This window comes from Diachasma alloeum, unplaced genomic scaffold, assembly GCF_001412515.2.
Source record: "Diachasma alloeum isolate Michigan unplaced genomic scaffold, Dall2.0 Dall_scaffold_00661, whole genome shotgun sequence".
Lineage (NCBI taxonomy): Eukaryota > Metazoa > Arthropoda > Insecta > Hymenoptera > Braconidae > Diachasma > Diachasma alloeum.
This window is the reverse complement of record NW_021680793.1, coordinates 26783-40543: the sequence shown is the minus strand read 5'-3', so window position 1 is coordinate 40543 and position 13761 is coordinate 26783. Positions and strand designations below refer to the sequence as shown.

Below are 13761 nucleotides of genomic sequence, written 5' to 3'. Positions count from 1 at the left end.
TTTTTTTTTTTTTTTTTTTTTAATCGATAGATATTGACACGTAAATCGAACTTTCCTAATGGTTTTTTGCTTTTCAAACGGGGCGCATATCAGAAAAACAATAAAAAAGCCCTTGAAAAGGCCTTTTTCGCAAATTGTGAAGAAATGGTAACTTTTTACAATTTTGGAGAGAATGCTTTTTCGAAGCTCTCAATGAGTTCTACATCACCCCCGGTGGCCTGGCGTAGTGGTTAAGGCCGTTGCCTCACAACGGATAGGTTCCAGGTTCGATTCCTGGCCGGGTAGAATGGTGAGATCTAACCATTTTTAAAGTCTTGATCAATCGCCATATAGTCTCATCAGACTCGAAGCGATATAAAATAAGCATAAAAAAAAAAAAAATGAGTTCTACATTTTTTGTTTTTTCTTTTTTTTTAGTTTTTAACATTTACATTGAAATTTTTGTATATGAGGTATTCCATGCTAAATGAGTCAACGGTTAACCCTCACCCTCTTGAAAATTGATGGCGATTTTTTCTACGATTACGGGGCTTGAAAAACTATTTCTCAAATTTTTTCGACAGCCCAGTTCGGAAATATGATTTTTTTCAAATTGTCCCGTTTTTTTACGATAACTTGAGTTCTACTCATCCGATTTCGATTTATTAGGGGGCAAAATTTCCCATTGTTCCACCTATAAGACTGTTTTAAAAAAAAAATTCTAATCTTTAGATGCTCGAAATAACGAATTTTCGAAAAAAAGTTGAAAAACTTGAATTTTGCCAATTACGTCACGGCCGATTATTTCAATTTTTTTTTTCAGAAATTCTTATAATGAAAACGAAAATTTTGAGCCGTCATACATGTTGGGTTCCATCAAGGATCAATTTTTTTTGAATTTTTTCTTTTTAAAATTGCGAAAAATTGGTGAAAACACCTTAAAACTACTTTAATTATGTATCGAAAAAATATGTAATATATAGGTATATATTTAAATTTACTTCATACTGTTTATAATCTAAGTCAACCAATCACAATTTGGGGTATTTTGACCGAATTCACGGAATTTTGAGAATAAAAAAGTAAAAATTAAATAGATTTAAGACGAAACCCAACATGTATGACGGCCCAAAATTTTTGTTTTGATTATAGATGTGACGGTATGAGTTTTACCCGGAGATAAAACTCAGTGAATGGTAGAGTCCTTTTCCATCGGCTATTACTTTCAGTGCGTGGAATCCCCTTTAACACTACACCTTTTCACGTATTCCTGCACTGTAATCCTTTGATGTGGTCACTTAATCCTCAGCTAACTTCTGCGATAACTCCATGGGGGATTCGCTCATTCGTAGGGATGTTAGGACAGGTATCGAGGATATTACTTGGTGAAGTTCCAAATAAATACTCGCGTATTTAGTCGGTAAAAGGATGGTATATTATCTGTTGTTTGTTTAAAATACACGACTCGGTTTATTATGGGTTGGTATACCACGTTATTAAGACTCGACTAGGGACTTCGACTCGGTTGGTTGGCTGAAGGCCTCAGCTAGAGGTCCGCTCGACTCTGCTCCTGATCGTACTCTGCCCTTGCAGTCTTTGTAAAACGCTCAAGACCTAAAATTGCAGAGCAAGCAGTCTCACGGTCCCGAAACACTAAGACAATAACCCTTAACTAAGACATTAAGTGTCATCATTGACACACAACTAGAACAGTCAAACAGCTTCTTTACCGAGAAGCTGGACTCAGATGGCACTGTGAGAGTGCTGAGCTCTGCTCCTGCACGATGAGAAAGAAATCATATTTCTTTTCTCATCGTCCCACATTATAAATTTAATGTAACGTATTATTCATAATACGTCACATTGTATTCAACAAATAACCGACGTATTAATGACAATACGTCACATAGGAATTACTGAAAAAAAAAAAAAAAAATCAACCGTGACATAATTAGCCAAATTCAAGATTTTCAACTTTTTTTTTAGAAAATTCGTTATTTCAAGCATCTAGAGATTGGAAAAAATTTGGACAAAAAAAATCTTATAGATGGTGAAAAATGGAAAATTTTGATCCCTAATAAATCGAAATCGGATGAGTAGAACTCGAGTTATTGTAAAAAAACGAACAATTTGAACAAAAAAAAATGTCTCCGAACTGGACTGTCAAATTTTTTTTAAAGAATTTGAGAGATAGTTTTTCAAGCCCCCCAATTGTAGAAAAAATCGCCATCAATTTTCAAGAGGGTGAGGGTCAGCCGTTGACTCATTGGGCACGGAATACCTCAAATTCTCAATATATCGAGAATAAACAAACAGTAAAAAAATACGAAAACCCAAAGAAGACCAAGTTTTTAAAAAATTGATGCATGAAATGTTCATGAACAATTTTTCTGAAGAAATGTTGAAGAATAATTTCTCTGATCTAATGAATGGAATCGCCTCCTCCGCCACTCCTTGACATTAACGTGGATTTGCCTTATCTCCACTCTGCCGACTGAAGCGCTACTGACGCACCACAGTTATCATAGAAGGTTTTCGTCCTTTATTATCATTCTTTTATGAATGCATCATCCAAAAACATGAAAACCATTTACAAAATTTCATCTAATTGTTAGAAACTATCGATCGATGAGAAAAAAAGCCACTAGTACTTCCATTTTTTAATAACGTTTATAAACTAATTGAAATTACTAGCTTAGGACGTGATTAATCGAGAAACCACATAAGACAAAAAAAGTAAAACTCATTGAGTCCTTGAAGAAAATATTTTCCAAAAAATTTAAAAATTTACCATTTTCTCATAATTTGCCAAGAAGAGCTTATCAGGGTTTTTTTTTCGTATTTTTCCTGTATGCGCCCCACTCAGAATGCAAAAAGCCATCAGGAAAATTTGATCTACGTGTTAATATCTATCGATTAAAAAAACAATTAGCCATATGTTAACGATGGTTTTCTCATTTTCTAAAGCCTTTTTCGGGGGCTGTTTGCAGCTCTATCTATATAGTGTCCATGAGTGTATGCACAATGGGAGCACTGTACTTATCAAATATTGCCATTTCAAGGTCTCATCATTCATGTTCATCCATTTTCAACGACAAACATGTTAAACATCATTTGAAGCAAGCAGTATTGTGAAAGTATACAATGGAAACCAACCACCCGGATGAAAATAGTAGATTGTGCACCAAGGGAGGAAAACAGGGCATTCCAACCCGCATGTGGATTACTGTCCGAGGCGAAGCCGAGGGCGGTAAGCATGCAGGGTTTGATATCCTGTTTTCCTTTCTAGGTGCACATACTATTTTTCATCTTAACAGCATGGTATAGTTCGATTTTTCTTCGTAAATTCAGGGAAGAACGTGGGTTATGTAAAAAAAGGATCATCGAAAACAACAGAAATTCGAGAAATGAAAGAAGTCACTTTCCTACTGTCATTTGGGGAGAACAATCGAACGTTCCGTGCAGATATGACGAAATTGTATATTCCAGGGCGAGTGCCATGGGGTTTTTTACTCACGTGGAGTTTGCATTTGAGCCGAAGGCGAGGACTGGCTAACCACGCGAGTAAAAAAACCCCATGGCACTAGCCGTGAACGATATTTGTCCGTAGTGATTTTCACTTTTACGAGTTTGGGGAAGGACCAATACCAATCCCCGTACGAGGAAAAGTGAAGATCAGTAAGAAAAATTATATTCCTACCCCCAAACAGGGTATTTGACCTTCAGCATGTTTCTCCATGCGCTATGCATCCTCGAGAATGAGCTGATGTTCCTGGACGAAGATGATGAGACCTGTTCGCTCACATATTCTGTAATCTCCGTCAAGAAGCCCCCATTAAGTCCTCGAGCGAGTCCTTCGAACTCTGATGAATAAGACCGGAGACTTCATTCAGTAAAAGGTCTGGTAATAAAATTGCTAAGCGATCAATGTATCCACTGTTAGAAAAAAAATGAAATTTCATGGCCAGTTGACTTCCATTTTTCAGGACAGTGACACTAACTGCGATTTAGGGGAAAAAAATTATAAAATTTAAGGTTTCACTGAAAATTCAGTAAAATTCCAGAATTTTAAGGGGCATAAAGACGAGAATTCCTTAATTTATTTGAATTTCCTATCTAACATGAATTCTCAGTTTCAAATTGCATTGAATTTTCAGTGAAATCTGAAATTTTATGATTTTTCCCCCTAAGTCACATTCAGTGTCATTGTCCTGAAAATTCAAGAATATATTTATCAGAATTTTCTGGTTTTCTATTCATTTTCAGGAAAAATGGAACGGAAATTTACAGTTCTGTTTGATTTTTCCACGAAATTCTGAACTTTCAATGATACGATTTCCTGAAATTTCAGTAGAATTGGAACACGATAAAAATTTGCGGAATTTGGCAAGGAAAATTCAGACAGAAATTTTTAATAGTGTAGTAGTTTGGCAATTTGTTACCAGAATTTTTATTAAATAAAGCCTCCGGCCCTACTGAAGAAGTATTCATTGTTGAATCAGAGCAAGACGAAAGAGTTTAGCTTCCTGATTTTTATTTTCTGATTGTGTCATGTTAAAAAAAAAGTCCTTTTATTTGAAAGATTTTTTTCCCTTTTCAAAAGAATTAGAAAACAATAAATGAATAAATCGTGCATTCCTATGGCCGTTTCCTACACTGTTAAAAAAAGTTCACTGAAGTTTCCAGGCTTTAGTCTTGAAAATGAAACAAGTGACGGTTTCATTGAAATTCCAGGGAATTTTACCATTGAAAATTCGTGGTTTTCGGGGAAAATTCGTGGAAATTTTAAATTTTAGTTAAATTATTCCATGAAAATTAACGGAAATTGGGAAAATTCAAGCAAAAATATCCTTGAATTTTCAATTTTTTTAAACTTCAGAGCATTTTCTTATTGTATTATCATGTTTACATTGAAAATTCATGGAAATTCCGGAATCTTCATGGTTCTTCCACCGAAAAATCAGATATTTCCTTGAATTTTCAGGGAAACTTGAAGTTTCATAGACTTTTTTCCGTTAAATTGAATTCAGTGTCATTTTCTGGAAAATTCAGTTAGATTTTTTTAACAGTGTAACTTCTTTGTAACATTTTCCCAACTTTTTTCATACGTAAACACAACCACGAGTCAATCAAACTCATCTCGTTTTATCACTTCTTCACAAACTTAATCCTATCTTTATTGGTTGAAGCTTTCATAGCAAAAAAAAAGAATGATTCACTTCAATATGCAATTTTAATTTTTTCACCTCGATGGTCGGTTTGTTTTTTTATGTCATTAGGCCCGATAAACCGCGATTCTAACCTCGCTTCGCTCGATTAGATCGCGGTTTTCGGGCCCAACGACATAAAATAGCGTATATCACACGGCGATAAAAGCATTTTCTGGCGAATGTGATTATAATCCTCGCCTTCGGCTCGGATAATAAAGCCACATTCGCCAGATAATACTTTTATCGCCTAATGACATAATATACTGTTAGTGGATAACCTTTTTCCGATAGATAACCCTCAGTTTAAACATCTGAATTCCACGAGAGAATGCAACTTCAGATTACTCCGCCATGATGCTTTTCGAGGTGTTGAGTAATATTTTTATTGAATTTATTGGGAAACATCGGGAGTATTTCGGTCGAAAAACTCTTCATTGAACGATGGGCCTAAATGTAATATTTTCACTGGTATTTTTTTTCTGTTTGATTGATGTGGGGTTATTGCTTCCGAATGGAAGCTTATTTGTAATCGTTCAAAATTAAGTTTTGGATTTTTTGTATTAGATCAACCCATTATTCCAGAAAGTTCTAAAGTGAAATTTTTAGATTGAGCCCGTATGTATGTGTGTATGTGTATATGTACGTGACCAAGTTTTTCTTTAGTTGTTTATTAATAAATCGATGGAATTCAATCTTTTTTTTTCACATGTAGATATTGTTGAGTCCTAATATCCATAAAAATTCATAACAATTCAATTCCTATATTAATTTTTCGAATTTTCCATTTTTTCTACAATCGATTGTCGCACGATAACTTTAAAAAAATGTTTTGAATTCATTGAATGCTGACTTGAAAAAAAATTGTTTCGATATCCCTTTCACCGAGTTCGAAGATGAAGGCAATAATAATAATCGTGGTTTTGATTTATAAAATGATTTTCAAACTTTCGTATTTTTCGAAACTGTGAATTCCGGACATGTTTTTGGATATCATGGTTCAAATTATTTTAATCATAGCTTAAAATATTCATATTCGTTCGGTTAATTTCTATTATAATTTTTGCAAAATTCGAATGTGTCTTAAATTTCTCTTAATAGTATATTGTCAGTATTGTTGTAGTATATGTCATAAGGTCGATAAGTGGCGGTTTGAGAGGAGTGTTGCAAACTCACACGACTCGCAAACCAACGCTATCGGCCGAATGACATATGCTATTTTTTGTCATGAAGGCCCGAAAAGGGGGTCGGGCAGGGGCGCAACCCCTGGCGTATTCTACATTGTATTCTATGTAAAATCCACACAATTTCGAAATCGAAATCGTGCTCCTGGGGTACATGCGGTCTCATGAGCGACAACCAAATCAACTCACTTCACGCAGCGGCTTTATCGGGACTAGGCCTGGTAAGTGAATTTATCGGGACTAGTCCTCATTTAACGGAACAGTACAGATAATCACCATCTATCGGTTTGAAAATAGACCCGTAATTGGCACTTATCGGGCCTCAATGACGAAATAGTAGATTATGTCATTAGGCGATAAAAGTATTATCTGGCGAATGTGGCTTCATAATCCGAGCCGAAGGTGAGGATTATAATCACCAGGGCCCGGAAGTTCGTGTCGCTAAAATCATGGGGGTGCCGTGCCTGAATCGAACAATGAAAAAAAAACAAAACAACTGGAATGTCAGAAAATTGGAGGTTGCGTTTGATTTAATTTTCTGAAATTGATGTTTTTTCTTCTTTTTTTTTTTCAAACACTTGAGATTTTATTCGGGTGTAAAGAGGGGGGGAATGGGATGATCCATAATTATAGAATCGAATTGATAAATAGAATCCCTGTCCTAAATGACGGGAAAATTGTGTGAAAATAGTGTACATTGCCACACTATATTCAGATAATTTTTCCGGCAATATACTCCACAGCCTCTTAGATTCACCCTAGGTGAATTTATTTTATTGGAGATGCTGGAGAGGATAACTATAGCCATCCTGGAATGTGTCCTAGGTGGACACCTGTTGGGACTGCTGGGAAAAAGCCTCTTAGGTGTCCTTCTGAGTGTCCTAGGTAGAATCCTGTTGAAACTGATGGGAAAAATTCTTCTTAGTGTCTTTCTGAGTGTCCTAGGTAGAATCCTGTTGGAACTGATGGGAAAAATCCTTCTTAATGTCCTTCTGAGTGTCCTAGGTAGAATCCTGTTGAGACTGCTGGGAAAAATCCTTCTGGGTGTCCTTCCGAGTGTCCTTGGTAGATTCCTGTTGGGACTGCTGGGGAAAATCCTTCTAAATGTCCTTCTGAGTGTCCCAGGTGGAATCCTGTTGGGACTGCTGGCAAAAATCCTTCTAGGTGTCGTTCCGAGTGTCCTACGTAGAATCCTGTAGGGACTGTTGGGAAAAATCCTTCTAGGTGTACTTCCGAGTGTTCTTGGTAGATTCCTGTTGGGACTGCTGGGAAAGATCCTTCTAGGTGTCCTTCTGAGTGTCCTAGGTATAATCCTGTTGGAACTGATGGGACAAATCCTTCTAGGTGTCCTTCTGAGTGTCCTAGGTATAATCCTGTTGGGACTGTTGGGAAAAATCCTTCTAGGTGTCCTTCCGAGTGTTCTTGGTAGATTCCTGTTGGAACTGCTGGGAAAAATCCTTCTAGATGTCCTCCTGAGTGTCCGAGATATAATCCTGTTGGAACTGATGGGAAAAATTCTTCTTAATGTCCTTCTGAGTGTCCTAGGTAGAATCCTGTTAGGACTGCTGGGAAAAATCCTTCTAGGTGTCCTTCTGAGTGTCCCAGGTGGAATCCTGTTGGGAATGCTGGCAAAAATCCTTCTAAGTGTCCTTCTGAGTGTCCCAGATAGATTCTTGTTGACAATTCTAGCGAGAATTATCCTACGGGAGCTTTAAAGTCGCCGCGGGAGAATCGTGCTGAAGATACTGAAGAGATTATTTGCATTATCCTCCAAAGTCTCATCGGGAGAATTCTCTCAGAAAGGCTGAAGAGTGGTAACAGCTATCCGCCGAAATCTCCATGGCAAAATCACGCCGGTGATTGAAGAACACTCTGTCCCTGATGATAGATTATTCATCCCCTATACCATTTGGATACCTCTATTTATCACCCAATATACCAGGTGCCATACCAACCATGCTAAAGAGCTTGGTATCAGCTTATCCGGGATGTCACAAACCTTAAAGGAGTCTGGCCCACTGGTGAATTACTACCAGTGCTTACCTGGTCTTAGGGAGTATCGATAGTTGAATGAAATGTCTGACGTGTTATGAAGGTCTCATGATATCAAGGGCGCAAGGGCATGTCGGGACGAGGAATGAATGAATAAGACTCAGCTTTACAAGAAGCATCCAAAGTACACCAGGGCCAATCGAATGAAGTGCAAGCAGTACGATTCCTACCGAATATACTACCATCAACTCCACATGTATTTTTCCGGAATTTCAGAATTATCCAAATTTTATTAAATTGCTTCCAATTCATCTAGATAAATTTTACTATCATGAAATCTTTATTTAAAAAAAAAAACTACAGGAATTTACAGGAGAAAGGAAAACATGAAGCACGATTTAACGTTTTTTCTCCGATTGCCGCAAATTGTCACAAAATTTTGTAATGCATTCATTATAATCGAAAGTCGATAGAACCAGCTGACGCGGGACTTCTTTACGCATGAACTCTGAAAAAAATTGAATTCATGATTTNATCGAAAGTCGATAGAATCAGCTGACGCGGGACTTCTTTACGCATGAACTCTGAAAAAAATTGAATTCATGATTTTTTATTCATTTCAAACCGAAAGTACATCTTTATTTACTTTTTATCACTCGCAAAATTGTCCTTGGAATTGCTTCCCGATTCCTAGACCCTGTCCTTGTCATCTTCAGCAATTTTTTTTTACCAATCATGTGTTTGAGGAGCCAGCGAACAAGCTCTTTAGGTTTCTTCAACCAGCGATCTTTCATGTCTCGCAATTCAGCGCGATCAACATAAACGGAAGTTCCGGCAATGAGCTCAACTCGATTCCTTCCGCTCGTCGTCCAGTCTACAGAAGAACCTGCGTCGCTATCGGAACAATTGCTACCGGCATAAGTATCCAAATCCCGGCCATTTGACGACCTTTTCGATTCCGTTGCATTTCGCTCAGATGGAGGTTTTGTAGCTCGAGAAGTAGAGGGCGCTTCCGAATTGAAGACTCCCCGGAATGCGGAGCGACTGGATTCATTATGAGTTTCACAATTCTTAGACCTGTCATTATCTTCACTCACATCTTTCCCGGAATTCATAATCAAGATTGATCTCAATTTTTGAGCTCTTGCAGTGTTGGATGTGGACGAGGATCGTGGGTGGAACAGGAAAATATCACCACGCTGCTCATTGAATGCAGTTGAATGATCTATGGGAGACCTCGTGATGATTGGGGCTGTTCCCACCGACTTTTTCTGTATTGTCCTATCCCTACGAGGAGAATGTACTGAAACTACTGAAGAACACTGACGCGGGTGAGATTTCAAGGGCGATGAGGTCTTTTGTGATACTCGAGTTGTAGTACTGTGCTTTGCACAAGTTATATCACTACTTTTACCACTTTCCCTGGAAAATATAAGAATAAGAATAATCATAATAATCGAAGTGAGAAGTGACTATCTCCATCAGAAATTGATGAATTCCCGTGAATACAAACCTGAAATTTGAAGACATTGTGAATTCTGGGCAACTTGAAGCGAGAATTTTACGTGGCACGTCTGCAACAGAGCATTCAGACGAAGCTCCAAGCTGCACATGTGAATTTTCGGTGGTTTTGCGAGTTTCAGTGCGCGGATTATTTTCCATTTGTGAAGTCCAGATGTGCGGGGGTGAAACGTGTATAGAAAGGGTTTAATATTAGTGGATAGTGCACTTTGTTGCCAGAATCGTGGGGGAACTACTGTCGGCTTCTGAAATTTAGAGATAATATAAATTATCATCATAAAATAATTCATTGTTTTTCTTCCATCTTGGAGTTCTTTTTAATACTGACTGGGAAGTTTTGGATATATGAGGCTCGGGTTGATTTCGTTCAACACTCTTTTTACGTGCAATAACGGCGAGAATCTCAACTTCAGGGTCACCGACAGTTGAGTCATTAGTGGGTCGTCGTGAACTCGGGGCAGAATGAATTTAGATTTATGCAATGGGAACTCCTTGCCTTTTTTATTCACTTGACGTGTTAGAGTGCTTGCTGTCGTGTCGTTAGAAATTAATTTATTGTTTTCTGGCCTCGTAGAGTGAGGTACAGAAGTAGCGGCCGGCGTTTTACGTGGAGAGAAATGTTCCGAAGTTGCACGGTTTTTTGAGTGCAGTGGAGTAACTCTGTCGGTACAATGTGGATTGGAGATGTCCTTCGTCGACTGGGTGATATGTGAAGATGTCTCAGGTGAAGAACTCACGACTCTTTCATGCTCAGAGGGTTGATCGTTCATTGGGTTCAGGGAATTGGGCAATTGGGATTGAGAAAAATCAATAACACCAGTTCTTTCCACGTGCAAACCGTTCAATTGTTCTATGTCATCTACCAACGAAAAAAAAAACATAAATTGAGATAAGATTAATGGAATGAATACGATTATAATTTACTTACTGCTTTCAGCCAGAACTTTTGCCTTATAATATAGTCCATCGTCGAATTGAGCAAGCACAATGACCCTATTATTCTCTCTCCTAATTGCCGATATTGGTAATATACTGATCGTTTTATCCATCCACAAAACTAATGCCCATTTCATGATTATGGTACTAATCAGGAGAATATAAAAGCGGTTATCAATCGATACAGCTTCGTGACTCAATTTGCGAAATTTGGTTAACTCGCAATCAGTTCGATCCAACCGTATGATTGATGAAACTGTATGACAGTTTTCGATTACTCTTTTTTCTATAATCCACTTTTTTTTTGTTTTCCTGGAATCAGTACTCACCGGTGTGAACATGTTGAGGAAGAATTGTAGTTGGAACGAATCATAAAATATATACCAATTCATGAATTTGCAAAGTTGAGTCGAATGAGCGAAGTTCGGGAATATAAATATAAATGCAGAAATAAACAATGCAGGAATACATACAGTTTTTTTTTCTTTATTCTTGACTATGAACCTTCTTTCATATTCTTTTTCTTTCATTCTCATTTTTCTCTGACAAACATCTGAGTTGTATATAATCTTTGAGTGTTTGAGGTACGTTAATACATTGTACTGAGCTTACTCGCATATTTTTTCTAAATATTATTTTCACTCGTTATAATCGCACTCTACTGAGATAAACAGATATTTAACAAAAATGAAGAAACTGGCTCATTGAATTCTGCCATTCTGGATTGAGTGAATCAAGTGAATAGAGGAAATTATGGAAGAGATTGAATCATTCTCATCAATACAGTAAATCCAGGTATCTGGGCTCGGCTTCCGCCTGGGAAGACTCTGGTACCCAGTAGAGATATGTGGCTATAGACGTCCCGTGAGAATGAAGATGGAATGAGAGGGATATTTATGCATTGCAGTTGACTATAATGTACTTTCGGAGATTTTCAAATGTGAAACTGTGTAGATTTTCGCGGAGGAGAGCTTTGTAGTGAGAGAAACTTCTTTCCACCTCAGCAGAATTGATCAGTGCATACTCCATGCGACGTACATCATCGAGCGTCCACAGAGGAGCATTAGGAAGAGGAAAAATGTTCTGACGCATGTCTCGATCAATTGTGGCCATCTTGCAAAATCCTGAATTGACGCTAATAACAGCCCTCATCTTATTTTTGATCGTTGCAGGAATTTCAGCAGCGCTGAACACTGCATTGACCACAGTTCGGACTATTTGCATTGAGTCCTGGAGACGGAGGCTCAAAGATTGTAGTCTCACACTAGCTTCACATATGCATTCGAAGTTCTCTCGAATCATGGTGAAATCATCCTGTAGGCCGGGTTTTTCGAAATTTCTTTGAACTCTTCGAATAGTCTGAGTATCAGGACCAGATTACGTATCACTTCTCGAACATTGTGAAAATGATGACTGTAATAAATTGCTGCATTTATCCAAGTACACCACCGAGTGATCACTGCTTCTGGAGGTAGTGCAACACCAGGAGCAAGCTGTTCAAATAGTTCAACTCTTCGAGGGGCTTTCAAGAACACAGCCTTCGTATCTGCAATCACATTATCAGCATTCTCAAAGCAGCTTCGAACCTCCAACGCTAATCGGTGGAACGCGTGGATGATACAAGTAATATGTAGCATTTTTGGATATTCCTCTTGCAATATTCTCCCCGAAAGCTTCATGTAGCGAGCTGCGTCTGTTACTAGAACCAATATGCGGTCTCGATGAATTCCCTCAGGCCGCAAAATTTCTAATGAGTCCCTGATGAACTGTGAGATCGTAACGTTATTTGTCCTAGGTAGTTTCTGACAGTGTATCAATCATGGAGTACCTGGCTGACCAATGAGTAATGGTATGACGATCGCATGGGCTACATATCGACCTACCGCATCCGTCGTCTCGTCCACGCAAATCCAAATCGGATTATCACCAATTTCTCCTCGAATTTTCCGAATGGTGTCATCAAATGAAATGTCCACGTAGGTTTTGCGAATAGTCGATGGATCTGGCACTGCTTCTTGGGTCCATTTTGTCAGGAACTGCTGACATATTTCCATAGTGAGTTTTTCGGGGGCTATATCACACTTGATCAGAAAATCACACAATTCCTTGAAAAAGGGGTTCTGTTTTGTAGTACATGCAGCGAAGGAACTAGGATCAGGACGTGGTAGTCGAGCTTTCCGTCGTAAGGCTGCGAGATGTCCCCGTGAATTTTCGTGACGTTCAACACTCGTTAATGTCAGAGTAGGACGCGCCCAACATTTCAAACATATCAGCTGCGCACCCACCACCTCATAGTGGTTCGGTGGAATTTGAAGCTGTTGTGAAATATTCCGCCACCGTTGATTAACATTAACTCTTGCCCTCGGCATCAGTTCTTATTTCTCTTCAAATGGGGGTTACGCGAGACTGGCTTTATTTGACATTCTCTTCAGTACGTGAACAAATTCAAGGTACATTTGAAACAATTGAAAACGGACTGAAAACTGCGGTAGATTTCATAGAACTTTTTCATCGATTTGCTGTTAGAAATTGAAGGAAAACAGGAATGGAGAAATCTGAGTACAAAGAGCGGAGTTGGTGCAACCCATTAGGGTTCACACCAATCGCTCTTCAATTCATCATTTTGGTCAACGAATTGATGATTTTTCGAAAAACAATGAGTTAAAAATGCGAATTTTCGACAAATAAAAATGTATTGAAATACCGGAAGAACTGCTGAATCTTTTTTGCTGAGAATCTGATCAGGTTCAAGTAACCTGAAGACGCCAGCACACAGACATAATTGCTAACCCACGCACTGAGACGCACATTCATAAAGAAGTTGAAGGAAATAGTGAAATAGTATTTTAAACGATGAGCGTCTAAACGTGCTCATTAAAATGCTCATTGACACACGAGTGATGGTGATTTCTGCAATGCACAACGTGTGCCAAATGCCGGTT

At 38.2% G+C, this 13761-nt stretch overlaps 2 protein-coding genes across 2 annotated transcripts in view; both read right to left on the bottom strand.

Moving 5' to 3' along the window:
- LOC107044017 (RNA polymerase II elongation factor Ell) overlaps positions 1 to 13761 on the bottom strand; it is a 135326-nt gene that overhangs the window by 96344 nt on the left and 25221 nt on the right. The window lies entirely within an intron of this gene.
- LOC107044021 lies at positions 8709 to 10250 on the bottom strand. Its single transcript, XM_015265751.1, has 4 exons — positions 10212 to 10250; positions 9876 to 10128; positions 9009 to 9784; positions 8709 to 8870 (listed from the first exon to the last, which is right to left on the bottom strand). The coding sequence occupies exons 2-4, from the start codon at positions 10022 to 10024 to the stop codon at positions 8761 to 8763; spliced, it is 1035 nt and encodes a 344-aa protein (XP_015121237.1). The 5' UTR covers positions 10025 to 10128; positions 10212 to 10250; the 3' UTR covers positions 8709 to 8760.

Bases quoted from the DNA above. Each gene is read 5' to 3' on its own strand.
- LOC107044021 (XM_015265751.1), bottom strand. From the start codon at position 10,024: ATGGAAAATAATCCGCGCACTGAAACTCGCAAAACCACCGAAAATTCA. The intron at 9,785-9,875 runs GTTTGTATTCAC...TATATTTTCCAG, and splicing joins ACAATGTCTTCAAATTTCAG to GGAAAGTGGTAAAAGTAGTG. The intron at 8,871-9,008 runs GTAAATAAAGAT...AATTTTTTTCAG, and splicing joins AATTTTGCGAGTGATAAAAA to AGTTCATGCGTAAAGAAGTC.